Genomic DNA, 25,127 nt, shown 5'->3' with positions numbered 1-25,127 from the left:
ACAATCAGCTCCCACATGGGTGTTAAAAATAAATGATGCACTCTTGCATGCTTTGACTCCTTCAAGTACACGAATTCTAGCTTTTTAAAGATAATGGTATTTCTGTTCACATTTTTCATTTTAATTACTTAACAAAATTGGTCTATTGAGGATTTCTGCATTCTTTTATTTATAGATTAGCACGATTCTTTAGAGACCCATTAATATTCTGCAGAGCTGTGGGAAGTATTCTCAGAACTGCAGCTGAAGGTGTCAGAAGTAGGACTCTGGGCTTTTTGTATAAGCCAGACTCTGGAGGGTCCTTCCAAGGAGTTGCATTGCTTTGGAGCCTCCTGTGTACATTGGCTTTAGACTCCATCAGATATCAGAGGGTAGGTCAGAGTTCAGCAATAAACATTGATTGGTGGAAAATTGAACAGTGACTGGGGAAAATAGTGATTTTAGGTACTTCTCAAGCTTTTGCTTTGATAGAAACTAAGGGAATCAGGGAGGAATAATACTGTCGTGGCAACTTAGAGACCATCTTTAGATAATGAGTTAGCCCAGTTCCCCTATAAAGGGTATATTTCTGTCACTTGACAGGGTTTTTAATGGCATCATTACGACACACATGCCTTTCTCTAACAAGAGAAGGTCATCCCACTCAGTTTTTCCTGAATCCTCAGGTTTTTTCCCCCAAAACATAGACAAAAATAAGGTGTGGAACAAGCTTACATCTCTTGAGTTTAAAAACAGAAAAATTTTGTGTGCACTTTAAGAAACTGATGGTCCCCAGAAAAGCACCTGTGTAGGATAAATTCTATAGTGTGCTTGGAGCCAGGCACCTTCTAAAGCTTGCTGCTTCGGAAAACACTTCATTGTAATTAGTGGAGCCGATTTTATTCTTCAGAGGGAAAGAGATAATGGGGAAAACAGTGCCACATGTTATTAATGATCTGATTAATGTTGAGTGATTTTTTTTTTTCTCTTGGAGGAGGGACTGAAAACAACGGTGATTGTCAGAATGTCTTTTATTTCTTTATTGTCGTTCTCAACTTTGGTGATGGGTGCTTTCTCTAATATTTAATAATCAATCTTTTTCTTCTGTCTCTTGCATTCAGCCATTCTCTTTCCTATTCTGTCTGATCCACATCATTTCACATCAGTTTGTCATCTGCCATCCGAGCACCAGTCAAGTTCTGGTACAGTAACTGTTTCAAGATCTACATTTCATGTGCAATTCATGTTATGAGTGTTATGAAAGTGATAGTTGCTAAATATAGCAGGTAACCGTGTTAGCCTATGGGTTGTGGACATATTCTGATCATTGCAATTACTAAAATAATTGCAAAGAAATTCATTTATTCATACTTGTTATTATTCACGTGTGACCATTGGTATTTATTTCATGGCTTCACTCTGTAGACCTATGGCCTTGGATATTCTAATAACCATGGACATTAAAAACAATAAAAATCACCTCGAAGGGGAGGATAAGTCTCTTTGGAAATTCTGCAGTAGCACTTTGTGTGTGTGTGTGCGTGTGCGTGTGTGCGTGTGTGCATGTGTGCGTGTGTGCGCGCGTGCACGTGTGGATCTCTGGATGTCCTAACTGCATGCGTTTATGTTTCCTGAAGAAGTTTGATTGAAATGGAAGAATATGAGGAGACATGGAAGAACAAAACATTGGTGGATTTCAAGATCGTGTTATTCTCTGTTTTAATGGACTCAAACTATTTGTTGAAAAGACCTACATTATGTTTTGTTGTTTCATCCTTTGAAGGAGTCATAGGAAGATGAAAAATTTTAAAAACATGCCAACTAAACAAATAATATTTGTCTTATGGTATGATTTGGGACTGCATTGTCTCAAAATGAATCAAATGCTTTCTACATAACTTAACACTGGAAAACAAATTTGGACCATTTAAGTTGTTTTCCCAGCTGAATTTCTCTTACGTTGTAAGTGAACATTTTACAAGTGTAAAGCAGGCCAAATCGTTAGAATTACTATCTTAAAATATTCATTAATATTTGGAATTTTTTCTTGCACATAGATGTATTGTGAACATGGTAAGTTGTTCAACCTGCCTTGATACTGACTTGTAAATATTGGAGGAGCATGAAATCCTTGAGAGTTCTGATGATCTGATTTAGTTAATTCATTACGATTTTCCCTTTATGTTAGACCAGCCATGACTAATGGGGGCTCATAATTGAGAAACATTTACCAAAATGATAAGACACATGGGTATGTTGATCCAAAGTCCCATTTTTAAGGTAACTATTTACTGACCAAACCACGGGCTCTTGGGTTACAAATAAGATCATTATAATTGTTACGTTGGTTACATGTGCTCATTTTTATTTTTCGAAGTTATCAAGACATTATTGTAACTTAAGGAAGTTTGAAAAATACGGTGGTGGAGGGGAAGACGGCCAGAGCCACCCTTATTCCTGTTGCTCTGTTCTCTTTGCTTTGTTAAACACTTCAAGGTGTCGGCCGTTACTTGGCGTTCTCTGTGTATCTGTATAAATGTTTTCAGCATGGTAGCGTTTAAGGAATGATGTCTCCATCAGGACCACCTTAAGACGTTTGGTGCCTGTCAATGGCACCAGACATCTCTCTTTCACACTGAGGTTTCGGGAGCCCGAAGCTTCTTAGGTGAGGTGGCTATTATGGTCTGGTTTCCAGAAGACTGTCTAAGTGGCAGCCCCATTGGGAGTGTCTACAAAGTGTTGATTAATGATGACGATAAAGTTTCCGGGTGGATTTGTTCCTGTTGACCAAGACGCCATGAAGTTTCATTTCTCTTTCCCTCCCACCTCAGTTGGAAACAGATGGTGAACCAAAATATTTTGCTTCTAATTAAAGATTTCAGTGGGGATCTAGGTCAGTGGGAAGCATTTGCAGCTTTTATCTCTGTGAGGGAAACTTTTCTTGCTTATCGTAGCACCCTAAGTACTATTAATTTGTTGTTTGTCTCAGCGGCTCTTTGACAAGCAGTAGGTAGCACACTTTGAAACTTCCCTGCTTTTGCTTCCCTGGCTTACCCATCCACCCTGGTTATTTGACATCAATGATCTGGGTCTGGCAGACACTGAGCGTTTGATTTTCAGTACCGACCGCGAAAACCCAAAAGCCAGGTGCAAGGAAGGTGCTGCCTCAGTGGTGCCTGTGTTCGGACGGTGGGCTTCAGACTCTCACGTTACTCAGAAAAGGATACACGTTGGAGGTTCCCGAGAATCACTATAGAAAACTTCTTTATCATTCTGCTAGGCGTTTAGAACAAACTCATTTCTACTTTCCGTAACCATGCTTTTCTCTAGTGCGGGATCCCTGTCTTGCATGTGTGTTTAATTAGGAGGCAAAGTCATCACTGTCGCCAACTCCCATGTTCTGCAGGCCCCTTCCCACACTCCTGAAGACTGCTTCACGCGGTATCTGGCATGCTTCAGAATTTGTTAGGTGTAATTGAATGACTATTATTGGAATAATTATTAGAATGTTCTTAGCTTGGCTTTAAAATTTGGGGCCGGGGGGAAGAAGGTAAACAGAAAGAGCATTAAACCAGTGAAAAATTAACTTCACTTATTTTGAAATAATTCGCATCAGTTGAGCTTTTGGTGTGAAGAGATTTTATATTGATGAAAAATTTCAAATTTACGAAGAGTAGGCAATAATGTAATAAACTTCCGTGTCACCATCACCAAGGTTCTATAATATCAAATTATGTTTCTCCATTTACTAACTCACTCCCACCCCCTGCTCTGAATGATTTTGGAAGCAGATTCCAGACATCATATCTTTACTAGTACTTCAGGATAAATCTCTAAAAGATAAGGATGCTTTAAAAAAAGACTTGATGGAAACATTTTCCCTCTAGCAATACATTTTCATGTAACTTGCATGTAACTTTTGAAGAGCATTTTTTTCTTTTTTCCTCTGCATCTTCTTGAATGTGAATTGAGGATGTTAGTTATAAAACCATGTTTCCACTGTTGCCTTTTCCACAAAGTTAATTCACGAATGACTTTCTAGATAGAAAAAAGTCATTTGACCCATCCTGACCAGTGGAGAAGGCCTGGAAATTTCAATCCTTAACTGCTTCAGAATTGTTTTCTTTGGGCAAGTCATTCATTGTGTTTCCAAAGTTGGACACATGCCTGTCTTCGCTGCCCCCGGAGGGAGTCTCACTCGGGGTGTATATAAATAAGACTGAAATCCAAATGCCTTGTCTATACACCAACTCACTTGCAAATGAACTGTGAACAACTGTCCCAGTGTCCCCATGTGGTTAAAAAAATAAGTTTGCCTGGGCACAGCTCTCTTCTGTCACGGTAAATCCTTCCTTGCCTTTCTTGTCACTTTTCTTCTCCAATCACCTTCGTATGTTGGAAATTATGTCTAAAGGCCTTTTGGGTCTGATAGGTTTTCTTGCAAACCCAGTGTTAAAGAGCATAATGGATGAGATAAGCAGAAGTGAAGATGTGACTTTTTTGTTTCCATTGATCATAAGATACCCGTGGGATATTATTAATATATTCAGTGAAAATTAAAGTTTGGTTTTGGGTGTAAACCTTTTAAGAAGTATAGAAATTTTACACCTCCCTTCAGTAGCAAATCACCATTATTCTCAGGAATAGATGACGATACATCAGTGGAAAACTAATTATGTCTATTTACTATTGAAAAGACATTTTCTCTTCTCCTCTTTTTTTTTGTTTTGGTCCCAGGCACATAGACTGGATCATTCTGCTCATTACCTGCGCCTGAAATTTCTAATAGAAAACAAAATGCAACACTACGTGCCAAAGCCCGAGGAGGACATTTATGAGCTGGTAATGTTTATGTCTGTTGTCCAAGTACATTCTGTAGGAGATTATTTTTGAATTATATGTGTGCTCATGCTAATTGTGGTTGGTGGAGTGGAACAAATTCTAAAATAAATGAGCCTCATTCAGCGCTCTTAAGTTTGTGGAGATGGCCTTACATATCACAATATTTTTGCAGAGTGAAAATGCCACCTTAGTTTATGTGGGGAACGATGCTGTGCTATCATGAAAAAGTGAAATCCAGAACTGACTCTCAGATAGAATTTTAGTTATTATGCCTAGCTTTCCTTGTAGCTTTGACAGTCTTATGTTTTAAATGGGTGACTCAAAGGTGAGCTGGCTGTTGTCAGATAAAAAGTACTAACTCCAATTTTGTATGACTTCTCCCTGCATGTTGAAATTGATGGGTCAAATCCTGTTGGGTGAAAAAGCTGCCATCTAATTGTGTGTCCTGGCCTTTTGGAACTGTATTTATTATATAGATTCTTGGGCACACTTATGTGGGTTTGAGTTTCATTATGGGACTTGGGTTCTGAACTGTATCTGGATTTTTATATTGACTCTGTTGCTTACTAATTATGTGGTCTTGGCAAAAAAAAAAAAAATGAGGTGATAATACTTTCTAGGATTTTGCAAAGATTAGAGATAACAGTTCACATAGTAGATGCTCAATAAGTGGTTGTCATGGTAACATGGCAAAATAATGACAAATTCCTTTTTTGTTAGCCAAAGTGTGCTTTTTTCAGTTCCAGGAAAGAAACATTTTGGGAGCAAGGCCCCCTCTCTTGGAGTTTGTTCTTCTTTCTCTGCACTTAGTCATTCCTCTGGGGGCCACCGAGCTTCTTGCCATGGATCTGTGAATGATAACAGTATGACTTCAGACAGGCTTTCACCACAGAAAACAGAACTGAAAATTGAAACCCGAATAGTCTCTTTTTGAAAAGGGGAAGGGTGATTTAAAAGTTAGTATATTTAGTAGGGAATTTTGTTTCTAATCAACTTTTTTTGAGGATTACTTTCTCTGCAATAAAGCATCAATTTTGAGCACACAATTTCATGAGTTTTGGCAAATGTATACAGACAGTGGTGTTTCCAGCATTACAGTCATAATTTAGAACTGCGGTCCCCAACCTTTTTGGCACCAGGGACAATTGTTTCGTGGAAGACAGTTTTTCCACAGACCGGGGGGTGGGGGGTGGTTTGGGGATGATTCAAGCGCATTACATTTATTGTGCACTTTATTATTATTACATTGTAGTATATAATGAAATAATTATACAACTCACCATAATGCAGCATCAGTGGGAGCCCTGAACTTGTTTTCCTGCAACTAGATGGTCCTATCTGGGGGTGATGGGAGACAGTGACACCTGCAGTGTGTTGCTTATGTCTAGTCTACTCCGTAAGATGCAGCTTAATTGTCACTTGTCAGTCACTGATAGGGTTTTGATATGAGTCTGCAAGCAATTGATTTATTATGGTCTCTGTGCAGTCAAACCTCTCTGCTAATGATAATCTGTATTTGCAGCCGCTCCCCTGTGCTAGCATCACCACCTCGGCTCCACCTCAGATCATCAGGCATTAGATTCTCATAAGGAGCACGCAACCTAGACCCCTCGCATGTGCAATTCACAGTAGGGTTCACGCTCTTATGAGGATCTAATGCCACCGCGGACCTGACAGGAGGCAGAGCTCGGGTGGTAATGCGAGTGATGGGGAGCGGCTCTAAATACAGATGAAGCTTTGCTTGCTCGCCTGCTGTTCACCTCCTGCTGTGTGGCCCGGTTCCTAACAGGCCATGGACCACTCCTGTTCCGTGGCCCAGGGGTTGGGGACCTCTGATTTAGAACATTTCTATCATCTTAAAAACTTCCCTCATGTCCCTCTAAGTGTTTTTAATGAAATATAAGAGAGGGTGTGCTTTTATAACACTCTTATCATGTCACGAAATAGAAGAACGAAATAACCATTTTCAACCATCACTTAAATCACTAAGTTTAACACAGAGGAGGGTACTTTTAACAGTGGCTGATTTATTTTTTTCTCTGACATGGGGAAAGCCCTGACTTTGTGCTCCGTGAGTAGAGGAGAGAAAGCCCTTTTTCTTACTTAAGAAAGGAAAGTGCTTTGCTGGTAACACTGGAACAGCTATTAGGTCATGTATTTTGCATTTCAGAGTTAATGAATCTTTTGTGTCGTAAATGACAGGGATCATGCCTAAGCAACTTCCATGTCCTTCATATCTTACACACAGTACATGCTTAAGACATACCTTTTGAAATTATATTGACTCTTTTATTATTTTTAAGTTTTGGCCATTTTGCGGTCTCATCCAGTATAGGAGACTAAGGTGTGCCACACTTACTCTGTATCTACACTGCTATATATATATTATAATTACAATTATTTAAAAAAAGAATCCAAAATACAGAGAGATTATGGTATTCTCTCTTGCCCTGTTACAGAAGGTCCCCAGCTCTGAGATTCCTGAGGAAGTAAACAGTACTCACTTTACTGTTCAGATTGTGAGTGAGTATTGCTCACGGGCACCTCTGTCTTTACCAAGATTTTAAACTCTTTTGTTCTTAGGATATCTTTGGCAGCCTGGTAAAGCCTCTAGGTCCCATATCAGAATAATGTTTTCAATTGCATGAAATATATAGAATACATAGGATTACCTATGGCCTAATTGTGTTGAAATAGTCATCAAAACTATTTTTAAAATTATAGATAATATACGTGCTTACTTATTAGCTCATTAAATAACAAGACCCAGCATAGGTCTAACACCTGCCACTGTTTTGAAGTAGTGATGAGCATAACTGGTATTTTGAGATCCTGGCAGCAACTAGAATATGGTATAAAAATACTGTGATTTCTGTTTCTGACAAGGTCGCAGGCATTGCTCATATTGCCGTGTTTGTTGCCTCCATTCATTTATAATTGAAGGAAATGCTAAAGTCTCAGTTACAGGTTAGTGAATATAAAAATTTCAGGCTTTTTCACTATCCCAGTTCACAGACCCCTTGAATTCTATCCACACGTCCATGGTTTCCAATCCGTGCTTTCGGCCATTAAGCTGGTATGAAATGTCATTCCAGGGCAGGGGGTTTCTGAACACACAGTGTTCTTGGATGCCTTTTGAGATTTTACAGATATTGGATTTATTGTCCCTTACTGAACAAGTATCGGGCCACTTATGGCTAATTGGTTTCCATAACCCACCTCCATTTTATTTTATTTTATTTTATTTTTAATTTATTTTTTTTTGCAGTACGTGTGCCTCTCACTGTTGTGGCCTCTCCCGTTGCCGAGCACGGGCTCCGGACGCGCCGGCTCAGCAGCCATGGCTCACGGGCCCAGCCGCTCCGCGGCATGTGGGATCCTCACGGACCGGGGCACGAACCCGTGTCCCCTGCATCGGCAGGCGGACTCTCAACCACTGTGCCACCAGGGAAGCCCCTCCATTTTATTTTTGATGGACTAGGGAAGCTCACACATGTTTGAAGTCCTGTCCTGAAAAATGACTCCTTCATAGATGACTGTCCCAAAACATTTTATTCTCTGCTACTGTTTTGTCAAGTATTCTTGAGTAGTAAGGTCAATAGTTATTAGCGAAAGTGTGTACTACATTTTAAAGATCTTTTTGGAGGGTCTGGTGCATTTATTTGGTGGGGCTGGGGATTCTTTTGCTTATGAAAGACCATGAATAGTTAGTTTTCTACTTATCTGCTTTGCTAATATAAGTAATACCCGTTTGGCTACTTTTTCATGATCAGTTGGTTATTGGGTCCAATCTGTAGAATGATAATGAATATGGAGGCACTGGGTTTTTTGAAAACCCACATTAAATATGTTTTTCTTAAAGTGACAGGTGGGAATAAAGAGTTTGCAGAAACACTGATTGATTGATTGATTCATTCATCCCGCAAATATTTATTTAGTGTTTATTGTGTTCCTGGCACCATGCTAGCTGTTCTAGGCACTGAGATACACAGAAATATCTCTACTCTTCGTGGAAAATACATTCACGTTTGTGGATACAGATATGAAAACATGTAAATATTTTTAACAAAGACAAGTAAATGTGTAATATTTCCCGGGATGTCAAGAGCGGGGAAAGAAAAAGTTAGGACAAACAGATAGAGAAAGATAGACATCTAAAAGCAATCGCGCTGCTCCTTTAGGTGTGATGTTTGAACAGCGTGGTGAGTGAGGTGAGAAGGTGAGTCATAGAGGTATTTTGGAGGAAAGTGTTCTAGGCTCAGGAAACAAAGCTGGGTAAGGCCTGGCAAGGGGAGGGGGGTGATAGTAGAGGTAGTTTACCCATGTTTGAGGAGGATCAGTGAGGAGGGTAAGTGAGGGAGTGGTGGGGAGAGGGAAGGCGGGGTGGGAAGGGGTTTGGATGCACAAGGAGGGAGGATGCAGAAGAGTGACCAGGAGGGCTTGTAGGGCCCAGGTGAGAAGGGAAATCCCCAGAGAGGAAGGGCATTATTTGACTCCTGTCTTAATAGGCTCGCTGTGGCTACTGTGTGGCCCATGAACCTTAGGGCCTTAGGGAAAGAGCTGGGAGAGCAGGCAGGAGGCTAGTGAGCTGTTGTTCAGGCCATGGGTGATGGTCGCTTGGACCAGGCACGCCAAGGAGACCTGGTAGGAAATGAATGTGATTTTGTGATAATTCAAGCGCCAGGGTAATCAGATTGTTTCTTAACATCTGATGGTGTTTAATCTGCTTTTTGAAAAGAGGGAAAACATGCAGCATCACTGATTTAATAAAAATAAAGAAGTCTTCCCTGGTGGCGCAGTGGTTAAGAATCCACCTGCCAATGCAGGGGACACGGGTTCGAGCCCTGGTCCGGGAAAGATCCCACATGCCGCGGAGCAACTAAGCCCGGGCACCACAACTACTGAGCCTGTGCTCTAGAGCCCGTGAGCCATGACTACTGAGCCCCCCATGCGCCTAGAGCCCATGCTCTGCAACAGGGGAAGCCACCGCAACGAGAAGCCCGCACACCGCAGCAGAGGGTGGCCCCCTCTCGCCGCAACCAGAGAAAGCCTGCGTGCAGCAATGAAGACCCAACACAGCCATAAATAAATAAATAAATTTAATAAATAAATGGAATGTGTGTGATACTTCTTTGCTAAAGATACATTTAAAACTACGAAATTTCTGGTTTCAGATATTATGACTGCATCGAAAATATATTTTAAAGTGCAGCTCCTTCTTGAAATTTTACAGGTTTTAGAGATTTTTACCAAACCCAATTTTAGTCCAGCCAGCCTAAGGACAGTGGTCAAGGGCCCTGTCTATATTATACTAAGTTATTGTCTGAAACTGGTAAAAAACACAAAGACTTTCACCCCAATTACAAAGAAGAGAGGAGGTAATATTATAAACAAATAGCAAAGCTTATTTACAAAGCTAAATTCCCACGGGATCTATGGACAACCATTTAGAATTTTCCAGAGATGATTAGAACAAACGGTGATATACTGCCACCTAGGGGGAGAGTTTGGGTCTCAAGGAAATTGAAAAAACTAAGGTTCAAAGTAAGTCGAAGTGAATACATTTCATAACATTTTATTGAGCATTCCATGACATTACAAAATAATCATGAAATTGATTATATTTGGTATGTATAGTTTTGGTGACTGTAATTTTCTGAACTAAAGATCAGTAGATCTAATAGAACTGATTTCCTCTAACTTCAGAATGCATTGGTTTGAAACTTTTTCTGAAATATAGAAAGAAAACCACATTAAGCTATGCCCTCAACATGAAGTTACGCATTTGGTGGAAGTGGCATTAAATTAGGGAGTTCTAGAGGATCTAGGCCGTTGGGTCAATGTTCCCAGCCCCTGCCCCACCCCTTGGCTTTCTAGTATTACAGCAGCCCGTTTTCCAGACTCCTGAATCCTAAATATTCTGCTCACTTCTCCCACCTGTCAACTGCCCTAAGAAAGTGAAGAGAAAGAAACCTGCACTTTTTTCGTACTTGTCTGAACAAAATTATTTCTGGACAAATGACTGAGATGGGGGCAAGTTTAAATAATCACCGAGACTTCTCTTTAATGCTAAAGGACAGTTCTCTGTTATTGACTTTGGCTCAAAATAGATTTTCATTTTGAAATTAAATGACAAATTTTAAGTTCTATATGAGCGTTTGACATGTCAATATGTTTTGGAATTTCTATCATAAAGTTTGGAAGTGGTCTTTGGCTTACTTACTGAAGAAGTAAGGTTTGGTACCCTTTACTGTGGTACCCCTGAGTCCCACCAGGAAACAGTCTGGGAGGCATTATAGTGTAATGGGGAGAACTTCAGGGCTGGAGCAAGTGAGACCTGGGTTCAAATCCCAGCTCTGCCCAGGCTGGCCTTTTGACCTTAGGAAAGTACTTTCTCTGTAGCCTTTTTCTCGTCATTTGTAAAATGGGGATCACATTTGTCTCATAGAGAGCATGTGAGGGGCAGGAACACATGGTAAAACCTTCATAAGTTACTGTCCATGATGATGCTAGGTCCAGACATCTAAGCATGAAGTATAAATTAAATTAATTGAAATAAAGTTTCTCTGTGAACTGCCAGTTTCTCTTATTTTTTTCCCCATGTTTTCTTGGGTTTCTGAGAGAGGTGATTGATTTATGTACTTCAGTTTTTTCAGTAATTTGGTATAATCTAATGGCTAAAAGAGAATATTGTCATTTACATAATCTGTCATCTGTTTTAATGCTATAATTTTTCTCTGCATATTTGTACTCTGGTGGACTTTTTGAGCCAAAATGGTATATGAACAGAAGAGGATGGAAGCACAGAGATTTCTCCTATTCCTACGGATCCCATATCAAGATCTTTATAACCTCTTCTTGATGTTAATAATTTTTTCCCCAGTACTGAAGATTTTCGATTACCTTAGCATTCTTTTTCAGATGTGTGATAGATAATAGGGTGGGAAAAGACATTACAGAGTGATGTCAAGGAATTATTTAGAAACTGGAACTAGAGCTAAATCTGGGAATGTGAGTTATAAGTTTCCACTTTGAGTCTTAATGGGGTCAGTTCAAGAAAGATACTAGGATGTGATGAGAATTGGATTTCAAATTCTGAAAAAATAGATTTACAAATTGATGACTATTTCTAAGTTATTTTTAATGAAGTCTTAATTAGGCTTCTCTTTGTCATTTTCAGCTGTACAAAGAAATTGAAATTTGTCCAAAAGTCACTCAGAACATCCAGATTGAGAAGTCAGATACAGCCGGTGATAATTATGGTATGTTTCCTTTTCTTTGATCTTTGGTGTTCTTCACTTTAAAACAATTCCTGTGTAAACATGCACTTATTTACAATTCCATAAAATGCCTTTGGGGCCTATTTAAAACAGATAGCCCATCTGGCTTCTGTGCTCTGCGGAGCAGCCAAAGTAAGGGGAAAAAGATATTTACCCTGGGTATGACTAAGGTTTTAGCTTTACATTTCTTAACTTTAATCATCGGGGTTCGCCTGTCATAGAAAAGAAATGGATCCATTGGGAGGAGATTATTTTATCTTATGATATACCCTAGTAATGAAGAAATTATCCTTTCGCACCTCTGTCCCCCAAATATATGTATTACTCTCCTTTCCCTCACAAATGATGTTAAAGGAACTTGTTTTGGTGGGAGTTGGGGTCCCCAAGACCACCTCTGGGTTTTTTGGTTCACTAAGAGGACGCGCTGGACTCAGCTTATTCATGACCATGGTTTATTCCAGCAAAACTATACAAAAGAGCATCAGTAAAAGGGAGAGGCACGTGGGGTGAAGAGCGCAGAAACCAGGTACAAGCTTCCAGAGTCCTCCCCAGTCCCACAGAAGTCCATAATTCCCCCAGCCACAAGCTGTGACAATGCGTGTGAACTGTGGTCTGGTAGGAAGTTTGTTAGTGACTCAGTGCCCAGGAATTTTATTGAGAGGCTGGTCAGGGAGACACCCTCTGCCCAGCATAGACCAAAATTCCAGCCTCCCAGGAGGAAAGCAGGTGTTCAGCACAAACCACATTGTTTGTACAGATTTTAGACACAATGAGCTACATTAGGGTGTTGGGAACCCTCCCAAAATCCAAGTTCCCAGATACCAGCCAGGATCCAAACTGAGAAGCAGGCCTTTCAGAGAATAGCCGTCAGGCTTGCCATGTTAAGGCTTTCCTATGGCCTACCTTCTGGTGTAGTTAAGTATGGAATCCTTTCCATAGATTTAAGACTAGTCGTCTTAGCATTACACTTTATGACTTTGATAGTAGTGAAGTTGGTGCTCGAGTGAAATACATAGGGAAACCCATATGCCATATCAGGGCTAGATCAGTCAGGAGGGCGAGGTTAGCTGAGGCAATGACAGTCACCAAAGCCCAGCGGCTCCAAACAGTGACATTCTTGCTCCTGTTCACCATGCATCCTCTGTGGGTTGGCTGGGACCCTTTCTGTATGTTATCCTCACTCTAGGACCCAGGCCTGCGGCACCTGCCACCTGGGACATTGTCTGTCTCTTGGCAAAGGAGAAAGAGGGAAGGTGGTGATCTGGGTGCCGGCTCACTCCCAATTCGCTTGTCAAAGCACGTGACTGGAGGGGGGGGATGGGTAGGTGGGCAGAAGAGTAGTCCTACTATGTACTGGAAAAGAGGAGAACTGGAAGATCTGGTGGAAAGACAGAAAGGTCACTGCACATGCTTGCTTACTGCGTATTTCTCTCTGAATTAACTTATTAGGCTTTTTCACATTTGAAAGCCTTCAAACCCTTTACCGGGCAGCAGCATCTTCAGTATTCCTGCCGAAGCCTCTCCCGCAGGCAGCCAGTCCACCTCTCAGAGCACTCACTGGAGTGCTTTGGCCTAATGAAGAGAACCGAATTTCCAACCCCTGGCCACTTGCGTTACACCCTCACGCTGTTTACTTCTTGACCTTAAAACTAAAGACAGCATTAAAGCCAGAGGACGGTTTTTGATGGCAAGGGATCAATGTGTCTGAAGGCTTATTATGCAGCAGAAGCATGACCTCAGTAATTAAAGCAGTAATTGGTAGCAGTACTACAAATGAGCATCTGGGTCCTCCAAACTGAATTGTACCATATCCCTTACTCTTTTGTCTTTGGTTTAGTTACTTTCTCTTGCGTAAGGGGAAAATGTAGCAAGAAGCAAGAGAGGGCTGAATTTCACAGCTCTTGGAATCCAATGCCAAGGTGGACTGGTTTGGGGGACTTCCCTGGCAGTCTAGTGGTTAAGACTGCGCTTCCACTGCAGGGGGCGTGGGTTCCATCCCTGGTTGGGGAACTAAGATCCCATGTGCCGTGCAGCGCAGCCAAAGAAAAAAAAAAGAGGGTTTGGTTTGGTTTGGGGACTCAGGAATAGAAACTGGGCATAGAACCGCTATATTTTTTATACTTTTTTTTATTAAAGTGGCTGAAGTACTCACAGAGCCTGTTTAGATTTCCACGCTGAAGCTGTTACAGGGCATCAGACATCAACCCAGAGGGTACTGTTGGCCGTGCTGCTCACATGACCTGACATAAAGAAGCAGGGGTTTGGGGGTTTTGTTTTCATTTCTGATCTGTCATGGAGCACCCCTGCTTTTGTAAACTACAAAATCCCTTGCTTAGCGGTTGTGGCAGTGTCAGACGATGAGGTTCGCAGTGCTCAGTCTTGCTTTCTGTCCTTACATCGCTGTCAGTTGCCGCCTATCTGTAGTGGTTCCTGGACTTCACCTTGGAAGGCCACCATGCCTGGCTAATAACCTTGGGTAAAATCATCTATTCTCAGTGCCCAGTTCGATGTTGGCAGAAGGCATTCCCACAAGTAGCTAAAGAGTCCCCGAGTCCTAAGAAGACCTGGTCGTCTCTGACCTCAGAATCTACCGAGGATTCTAAATGCAGCCCACCTCTCTCTGACATTAGCACCGAAGTGCAGCTTCTATACATCAATTTCAGTATCTGTAAGTTACTAGCACACATCAGCACACATACAAGATCTAACTATAAACCAGATGCTGCTTTCTATTGTAGAACGCTTTAGGGAGGAAATTATGACTTAATAATTCCACTGACTAAACAAATGGAAAGATTTAACACTTGCCTAATTTCTCTCTCTTGCCCCTCCCTCTACCTCAGCCCTCAGGACTCTCTCAGACTTGTTGTTGAAGTTGGTTCAAATAGTTTTGTAATAGACTAAGCATGATCCCCTAGGCCGCCTCGAAGTGGATGAATGCATCGTTTCAGCAACTGAGTATTCCTTCTTCTCTGGGGACTGCTTAGACTATTAGACTTTTGGTCTTGCGTCCCCTCTATGTCAGAGGTGTCTGCACTTTTCTCACTTTCTCTCTTTCACGGTATCCTGGACTCTGGTTCTGAGTACTTCTATTTTGTTTACTTTGTTGTCCTGATTTTTCTTTGGTCATGAATTTCAGTATGCGGAAACTTCTGGTTATTTAACAGATGAGTCTGTCTTCTTCGTTTCTTCACTCAGTTTTAATCACTTCCTTCGTTCTCAAGATCATATGCTATTCATGGTGCCTCCTGGTCTTTGTAATTCTAAGCCTTCTGATGGGTATCGGATATATTGGGTTTATATTGAATAACTCTCTCTGTCTTCTGTTGGCAATCATTTTGGACCGCATTACATTTGTCTGCTGGGAATTAGATTGTTGCTATCCTATTTAAAAGAAAAAACTATTCTGACGTGGGCGGCTGACATCAAAAAGTCTACAAATAACAAATTTTGGCAAGGATGTGGAGAAAAGGGAACCTTTCTACACCGTTGGTGGGAATGTAAATTAGTGCAGCCTCTATGGAAAACAGTATAGAGGGTCCTTAAAAAACTAAAAATAGAACTACCATATGATCCAGCAATCCCACTCCTGGATATATATCCGGAAAAAACAAAAACGAATTCCAAAAGATACATGCACCCCAAAGTTCATAGCAGCACTATTTACAATAGCCTGCACGTGGATACAGTGGAATATTATTCAGCCAAAGAAAAGAATGGAATATTGCCATTGGTAGCAATATGGATGTGCCCAGAGAACATTATTTCACAGCTTTAGTGAAATAAGTCAGACAGAGAAAGACGAATACTGTATGATATCACTTACATATGGAATCTAAAAATTAATACAAATGAGTACATATTTGTTACTGTAGGAGATGGTTATAATCCCCACCTTCCCTCCATTGTGCAAATTATTGGCATCTTGAAATGGAGGCTGCTTCTTGGGACTCTTGACATCCTTCGTGGTAAGGAAGGAAGGTAGCAAATGAATACCCATCTCCACTGACTTTGGTTTAAGGTGACTTGCAGTAGGCTGTCAACACATCACCTCTCCTGACAATGTGTTCCTTTTATTTTTAATAGAATAAAATTTGAATTAAAAAATTTGGTCTCAGAACTTTATAACATGGTAGCATTTTAGAAAGGAAATGCCTGTATTTTAATGAATTCTCTTCATCCTCTCCCTGTTGTAGTCCTTGATTCTTATCTATTCTAACAGATAAAAGAAAAAGAAAATCTCCGCTGCGATGCAGATAAATGCACCTGTGTTAAGGCTAATGTCATTTAAGTGGCTCGTGTCTAAAATTATTTTTATTTCAGTGGGACTTCTTGAAGAGTAATCTGAAAGTTTGAAGTTGCTGTAAGAATGGAATTTAAAATAAGAGAATAAAATAAAGACTTTGGAAAGTCCTCAGGGGGTGGGCTCGTATAGTTCCCTATCCGAGGGAGTTTCGGTACCCTAGTGGGTGATGGCATCTGGCAGTTTTGCCTACGTGTGGGTATCTATTTCCTGGTCCTGTGAATGATACAAAAAAACATGTGTTCATTATGACATGAACTGAGAAGTCTCAGTGAGTCCCTGGGCCCCAGTCTTTTAATTAATTATTCTATTTTGTCGTTAGTTGCCTGTTTGTTTTTTTAAACCACTGTTTTTTTCCTTTGCCTAAGCCTTATTTTTCTCCCAGAGCTGAAATCATTCGTGTCATATCTTTACAATTGTATTAATTCCCATTGCCCTTTTAAGATTATCTACCAAAGTATTTTATCCTGAGGGAAAGTCGGTGTTGGTTGTGGACATTCCATTGATTGATCAGAAAGAGTTTTACGTGAGACTGTCTAGAAACAGACGTGACCAAGTCTTGCAGCCATAGGATTGGGAGCACTTAGAACCTCAGGGCCTTGTTCTGCCTTATTTTCCGAAGGATGTAGCAAAACCCAAGATTAATTAACTAATGGGCTTTGAGCTCTGGAAGCCTAGACAGGTATAAGATAATCTTATGATCAGACACTAGGAGAATGTGCAGTCCATCAGTTTCAATATGAAGAAGGATTTCTAAAGTTTGTTGCTACTTCTCCCTGTTTGCAGAATTTTACTAATTAAAGCAGTGTCCACACAGCAATATATATGGAGGAACACACAGCATACAGTTGTTCTGTTGTGACATGTCCTAGGACATAGATTTGCTGAAAAAAGTCAAGGGGACCCAGATGAGATAAGCTGATTGTTTCTGTTTTGTGCTATGGAGGGAACTGTGAAAAACAAAAAGGCAAAACTATGGCATTTATTAGCAAGCGGGGTAAAACAAAATCATTTTCTTCCGTTTGAGTTGATAGGTAGGTTGTATGAAGATAGATGTACCTGGTAATATTAATTTTTACAGTGACTTCTTTTAGAGTGATCTAAACATACATTTTTCTGCTGTGTGAAACAATACGAACAAGGAAAAACTATAACCCCAAGCAATGAACATACCTAGTTCACAGCAGATTCTTCTTATTGTTCGCTCAACACTCAGAGGGTGTGAGCCTTACCTGGCTGTCCCTGTGTTTCCTAGGCTTTTCACTTTCTTCTGTGGAAGAAGATGGTGTTCGAAGGCTCTACGTGAATAGCGTAAAGGAAACTGGCTTAGCTTCCAAGAAAGGTAAGTTATTAAGTGTCTTGTCATGACTTGTTTGTCTTCAGTTCCCTTTTGGGTTTCTCTAGTTGGTGGATGAGAAGGATATGCCCAAAGGGTTCACCCCTGAAGAGTATTTAAATGTTGTCTCATCGAAAACTCCTCCAGAGAATACGAGTATTATTTCCATCAGCTCAGTTGTGCAAGGAATGTTGCCTTCTTGGATTTTAAATCGGATTTTGAGCCCATCTCCATGGGGTTGATGGGAAATTCCCTTCTACTCAGAAGTGGTTGTCCTTCCCTACCATCTGGGATGGAATGGAGGTCCCAGGGATCTTCTTGAAGCAGATTATTCGGGAAGACCCCTCTGTGCTTTGGTCTGCACTGGTTGAAGCTGACATGGGCCCTTGCCTGAGCTTGCAAATCTCCATCATGTTCTATTGCTGCCGTTCATAGAGGAATCTTTGTAGAAGTTGAGAACCTAGGGGTTCAGGATCCTGACTTCCTGCCCTCCTTCGAGAGCTCTTCCCTGCTACACCCTGCCTGCGGCCCATAGTGTTGTCTGTCTAGGCTACTTGTGGAACCCCAGCTCTCCATACTTTTTCTACTCTGAGAGAATCATTTCAACCTACGTTAGTTTCCTAGGGCTGCAGTAGCAAACGGCCACAAACTCGGTGATTCAAATCAATAGAATGTATTCTCACACAGAGGCCTTTCAAACTTCCGGCCTCCTGATGTATTCTCATCAGGAGGCCGGAAGTTTGAAATCAAGGTATTGGCAGGGTTGTTTCTTTCTGGAGCCTCTGCAGGAAGAATCTGTTTCATGGTTCTTTCTGGATTCTGCTGGCTGCTAGTAGCCCATGGCGTCCTTAGCTTGTAGCTGCATCACTCTGATTTCTGCCTCTGTCCTCACATGGCCCTCTTTCCCATGTGTCTCTCCATCTTTACATGGCCTTCTTACAAGAACACCAGTCATTGGATTTAGGACCCACCCTACTCTGGTATGACTTCATCCTGACTTAATTACATCTGCAAAGACCCTATCTCCAAATAACGTCACGTTCTGGGTGGACATGACTTTTGGGGGGAACCTGGGCAGGTAGGTAGGGCTTAAAATCCACCTTCATTTCATTCTTCTTGCTATGGAATTTTTAGCTTCATCCAGGCAGTGGCAAAATAATGCCCATTGAATATGAAAGTCCAACATGTCTTGGTCAGTTACACTTGGATGTGATACCTGTATCTGTTCTGCTAGAGGACAGTGGAGCAGCTGGGAGAGGATGGAATGCCTGTCTACCTTTCCCACCTCCTCCCGTGTTCTGGGGCAGCTTAGTTCTGCGTGTTCATGGCTTACAAGCTCCCTGTGCAGCGTACTTTGCCCTGTGCTGTCAGCACCAGAGAAGTGCTACCCGCAGACTTGGCTCTGCACAGAGATGGCAGAGGTGTGCCCAATCAGAAACAAAGTCCAAGTAATTTATCCACTGCTAACGGCCATGGACAAGGATTTTCCTTCATTTTCCTTCCATATTTTCGAGGCCAAAGGCAGTCCAGAGGCCAGAGTTTGACGCATTCAAAGCGTATCTCAGCTAAGAGCAGAGGTGACGGGGTTTATTCCCCTTTAAACCCCAATCTGATTTTTATCTCTTTCAGCACGAATGTGCCGGTTGGCGTGTGGGGGTGGGGAAATACGCTGCCCTGGTTTTTAGTCACATCCTGTTTTAGTCCTTTGAATCCAGGAACACTGGTGTTAGATAACAACAAACGGTCGTCTGCTGCAACTCCCTTGCCCCATATAACACCGTTCTCTGCGGATGCAAGAGTGATGCCCATTTGTCCACCTGGGTCGCAAACTATTCCCAGTATCCCACCTGCAGAGGGCTGTGTCGGGAGAGAGATTTGATGTTAAACGTAACCGCTCTGTGAAGACCTCCCAATAACGGAGAGTTCCCTGTGGACCATACGGCCTCTTTGTGGGCGTCTCTGATTATAAAACATCCTTCTCCCTCAGCTTCCGTTCACTGTTTGCCTCCTCGTTTATAGCCAGCCATTGGTGTTCATGATGTGCTTCATGTTAAAACTGCTAAGTCTTTTCCACATTTGACACTTCCAGATCTTTCAACAAGTCATTAGAATGTAGAATACAACTCTGGTCATTGCCCTCTGGACACTATCCAGATGCTAGTTCTGCTAGAGGACGGTCCAGATTTTAGTGTTTCTGAAAATGACCAGAATGTGGTGCAAGCAAGGAGCATCTGGTGGCATGCAGCCTAATTAGATCTGAATATTCTGTTTGCATTAATTGAACCTACACTTGATTTATTTTTCTTAGCCACCTTGGGCTTTTGGCCTGTGATGGGCTGATGGGTAATCCCCATATTCCTGCTTTCTCTTGCCTACCTCTTGCTCTGTGTTGGATCTCATGTTGGCTGTACTTGTGGAACTGACTTTTGGAACCAAGCTGTGTTTACACTTATCTGTGTTCATCTTGGGCCTGTTTGGCTCATTGCTCTGCTCTTGGAATCATCTGAGGTTGGGATCAGGCATCTTCTTTGCTGTCATCGAAGTGTCTTCCAGATGGCTCCACAGGACACAGAGAAAGCTCTGTGCTGTATTTTTCTACACAGATAGATTAGATGCTTCACAAATTTTACCGTGGGTGGGTGGTGGGGATCATTTTTGAGTAGGCTCAAAAATTCCAAAAAAAAGTTTTCCTCTTTGTTCTACCAAATACTAATAATGAGAGTTAATGTCTTGAATATCTTCCACATGCCAAGTGCTGTGCAAAGAGTTTTATATGGATTATTTTGTTGAATCTCATTTAATCCATGCCCCTCTTTACGTATGAGGAAACTGAGGCTGGGAGAGATTCAGTAACATGCCCACGGGCACAGAGCTGTTACACAGTGGGGTTGTGACAGAAGGACCCCAACAAGGTACTTCATTGCCCACCACTGCTGGGCCCCCTGCTCTCACTTATTAATACTGAGACTAGCTCACTCAGGTAGGCCCTGTATTAGTTTCCTAGGGTTGCCATAACAAACTACCACATATTGGGTGGCTTAAGAAACAGAACTGGATAAAACTAAAAGCTGGTTCTTTGAGAAGATAAACAGAATTGATAAACCATTAGCCAGACTCATCAAGAAAAAAAGGGAGAAGACTCAAATCAATAGAATTAGAAATGAAAAAGAAGTAACAACTGACACTGCAGAAATACAAAGGATCATGAGAGACTGCTATAAGCAACTATATGCCAGTAAAATGGACAACCTGGAAGAAATGGACAAATTCTTAGAAAAGCACAACCTTCCAAGACTAAACCAGGAAGAAATAGAAAATATAAACAGACCAATCACAAGCACTGAAATTGAGACTGTGATTAAAAATCTTCCAACAAACAAAAGCCAAGGACCAGGTGGCTTCACAGTCAAATTATGTCAAACATTTAGAGAAGAGCGAACACTTATCCTTCTCAAACTCTTCCAAAATATAACAGAGGGAGGAGCACTCCCCAAATCATTCTACGAGGCCATCATCACCCTGATACCAAAACCAGACAAAGATGTCACAAAGAAAGAAAACCACAGGCCAATATCACTGATGAACATAGATGCAAAAATCCTCAACAAAATACTAGCAAACAGAATCCAACAGCACATTAAAAGGATCATACACCATGATCAAGTGGAGTTTATCCCAGGAATGCAAGGATTCTTCAATATACGCAAATCAGTCAATGTGATACACCATATTAACAAATTGAAGGAGAATAACCATACGATCATCTCATTAGATTCAGACAAAGTTTTTGACAAAATTCAACACCCATTTATGATAAAAACTTTCCAGAAAGTAGGCATAGAGGGAACTTACCTCAACATAATAAAGGCTGTACATGGCAAACCCACAGCCAGCATCATTCTCAATGGTGAAAAACTGAAAGCATTTCCTCTAAGATCAGGAAGAAGACAAGGTTATCTCACCACTGTTATTCAACATAGTTTTGGAAGTTTTAGCCACAGCAATCAGAGAAGAAAAAGAAATAAAAGGAATCCAAATCCGAAAAGAAGAAGTAAAGCTGTCACTGTTTGCAGATGACATGATACTATAAATAGAGAATCCTAAAGATGCTACCAGAAAACGACTAGAGCTAATCAATGAATTTGGTAAAGTAGCAGGTTATAAAATTAATGCACAGAAATCTCTTGCATTCCTATCCACTAATGATGAAAAATCTGAAAGAGCAATTAAGGAAACATTCCCATTTACCACTGCAACAAGAAGAATAAAATACCTAGGAATAAACCTACCTAAGGAGACAAAAAACCTGTATGCAGAAAACTATAAGACACTGATGAAAGAAATTAAAGATGATACAAACAGATGGAGAGATATACCATGTTCTTGGATTGGAAGAATCAACATTGTGAAAATGACTATACTACCCAAAGCAAACTACAGATTCAGTGCAATCCCTATCAAACTACAAATGGCATTTTTCACAGAACCAGAACAAAAATTTTCACAATTTGTGTGGAAACACAAAAGACCCTGAATGGCCAAAGCAGTCTTGAGAAAGAAAAATGGAGCTGGAGGAATCAGGCTCCCAGACTTCAGACTCTACTACAAAGCTACAGTAAACAAGACAATATGGTACAGGCACAGAAACAGAAATATAGATCAATGGAACACGATAGAAAGCCCAGAGATAAACCCATGCACATATGGTCACCTTATCTTTGATAAAGGAGGCAAGAATATACAATGGAGAAAGGACAGCCTCTTCAATAAGTGGTGCTGGGAAAACTGGACAGCTACCTGTAAAAGAACGAAATTAGAACACTCCTTAACACCATACACAAAAATAAACTCAAAATGGATTAAAGACCTAAATGGAAGGCCAGACACTATCAAACTCTTAGAGGAAAACATAGGCAGAACACTCTATGACATACATCACAGCAGGATCCTTTTTGACCCACCTCCTAGAGAAATGGAAATAAAAACAAAAATAAACAAATGGGACCTAATGAAACTTCAAAGCTTTTGCACAGCAAAGGAAAGCATAAACAAGACGAAAAGACAACCCTCAGAATGGGAGAAAATATTTGCAAATAAAGCAACAGACAAAGGATTAATCTCCAAAATATACAAGCAACTCGCGCAACTCAATATCAAAAAAAAAAACCAAACAACCCAATCCAAAAATGAGCAGAAGACTTAAATAGACATTTCTCCAGAGAAGATACAGAGATTGCCAACAAACACATGAAAGGATGCTCAACATCACTAATCATTAGAGAAATGCAAATCAAAACTACAATGAGGTATCACCTAACACCGGTCAGAATGGCCATCATCAAAAAATCTACAAACAGTAAATGCTGGAGAGGGTGTGGAGAAAAGGGAACCCTCTTGCACTGTTGGTGGGAATGTAAATTGATACAGCCACTATGGAGAAAAGTATGGAGGTTCCTTCAAAAACTAAAAATAGAACTACCATAGAACCTAGCAATCCCACTCCTGGGCATATACCCTGAGAAAACCATAATTCAAAAAGAGTCATGTACCACAGCGTTCACTGCAGCTCTATTTACAATAGCCAGGACATGGAAGCAACCTAAGTGTCCAGTGACAGATGAATGGATAAAGAAGATGTGACACATGTATACAATGAAATATTACTCAGCCATAAAAAGAAAGGAAATTGAGTTATTTGTAGTGAGGTAGATGGACCTAGAGTCTGTCATGCAGAGTGAAGTAAGTCAGAAAGAGAAAAACAAATACCATATGCTAACACATATATATGGAATCTAAAAACAAAACCAAAACCAAAATGGCTCTGAGGAACCTAGGGGCAGGACAGGCAGAAAGATGCAGACGTAGAGAATGGACTTGAGGACACGGGGAGGGGGAAGTGTAAGCTGGCATGAAGTGAGAGAGTGGCACGGACATATATACACTACCAAATGTAAAATAGCTAGCTAGTGGGAAGCAGCCGCATAGCACAGGGAGATCAGCTCGGTGCTTTGTGACCACCTAGAGGGGTGGGATAGGGAGGGTGGGAGGGAGATGAAAGAGGGAGGGGATACGGGGATCTATGTATACATATAGCTGATTCACTTTGTTATAAAGCAGAAATTAACACACCATTGTAAAGCAATTATACTCCAATAAAGATGTTAGGAAAAAAAAAACCCAGAACTTTATTCTCCCACAGTTCTGGAGGACAGAGTCTGAAACCAACGTGTGTGCAGGGCTGTGGTCCCTGGGAGGTTCAAGGGGAGAATCCTTTCTTGCTTCTTCCTTCATCTGGAGGCTCCAGGTGTGGCAGCATCGCTCCAATCTCATCCTCCATCTTCACATAACATTCTCCTCTTCTCTCTGTGTCTCTCTTTTGTGTGTCTCTTACAAGGACACTTTTCAGTGGGTTTAGGACCCATCAGAAATCCAGCATGATTTTATCTCAAGATCTTTTACTGAATTACAGCTGCAAAGATCCTGTTTCCCAATAAGCTCGCATTCCCAGGTTTTGGGGCATGGACATATCTTTTTAGGGGCCACCCTTCAACCCACTACACATTGTTGTTCAGCCAGTCACAGCAACCTAGAAATTCTTTTTTTTTAAATTCTTTTATTTTTATTTATTTAGTTTTTGGCCAAGTGGCTTGCGGGATCTTAGTTCCCTGACCAGGGATTGAACCTGGACCCTAGGCAGTGAGAGCCCAGAGTCCTAACCACTGGACCGCCAGGGAATTCCCGCAAACCTAAAAATTCTTTTAAAAAAACAAAAAACTTTCAGATGGTTTTAGTTTTTAAGTCGTTTTTTCTTTTTCTCCTTATTTTACCTCCTCTAATATCTAACGAAAAGAACTGTCTCCAAGAGAACACTTAAAAACCAATAACTGCCTTTCACATGTGGAAATTTTGTGTTTTCAAGTCAAATGCTGTGATGCCAAAATCTTTCACCTAAAAAATGGAATGGTTAGTCTCCCAGAATTCTGCCTCTGACGTGGAGGAAAACCTTCTCATTTCTCCCCCATTGCCTCCTCACCTGCGATGTTTCTTGGAGTATTTTATGATAGAAAATTGATTTCAAGTATTTTGGAAACCGGAGTAAAGCTGGCCGATAGGTGTGACCCGGTGAAGTTGGGAAGTGAGAACTTCTCTGCGGAATTATTTTTCTGTGGAATCAGAGTGAGAACTGCGGGTGTGCCTGAGGGACTGTGTGGCTTTGCGTTTGGCAGTTCATCCTTTGTCTCTGCCCTTCAGTCACTCCCTTTTTCCACAAACAAACTTAGAAAATAAGAATCAGACTCCTTTCTTCTTCTTAACTGAAGGGAAACCTTATTTCCTCTCCTGTTCTTCCCTAATCTCTCCCTCTCTCAAACTGCTGGAATGTTCTTGT

At 41.1% G+C, this 25,127-nt stretch overlaps 1 protein-coding gene across 5 annotated transcripts in view; it reads left to right on the top strand.

Moving 5' to 3' along the window:
- Positions 1 to 25,127, top strand: part of TIAM1 (TIAM Rac1 associated GEF 1) — a 206,297-nt gene that overhangs the window by 122,346 nt on the left and 58,824 nt on the right. For all 5 annotated transcript variants that reach the window (XM_060150825.1, XM_060150823.1, XM_060150824.1 and 2 more), the window contains 3 exons: positions 4,717 to 4,821; positions 12,002 to 12,083; positions 17,660 to 17,746. In XM_060150825.1, coding sequence (XP_060006808.1) covers positions 4,717 to 4,821; positions 12,002 to 12,083; positions 17,660 to 17,746 — 274 coding nt within the window. The remainder of the gene's footprint in view (positions 1 to 4,716; positions 4,822 to 12,001; positions 12,084 to 17,659; positions 17,747 to 25,127) is intronic.

This window comes from Lagenorhynchus albirostris, chromosome 5, assembly GCF_949774975.1.
Source record: "Lagenorhynchus albirostris chromosome 5, mLagAlb1.1, whole genome shotgun sequence".
Classification (NCBI taxonomy): domain Eukaryota; kingdom Metazoa; phylum Chordata; class Mammalia; order Artiodactyla; family Delphinidae; genus Lagenorhynchus; species Lagenorhynchus albirostris.
The sequence above is the reverse complement of the archived record's forward strand: the minus strand, read 5'-3'. Positions and strand labels throughout refer to the sequence as shown.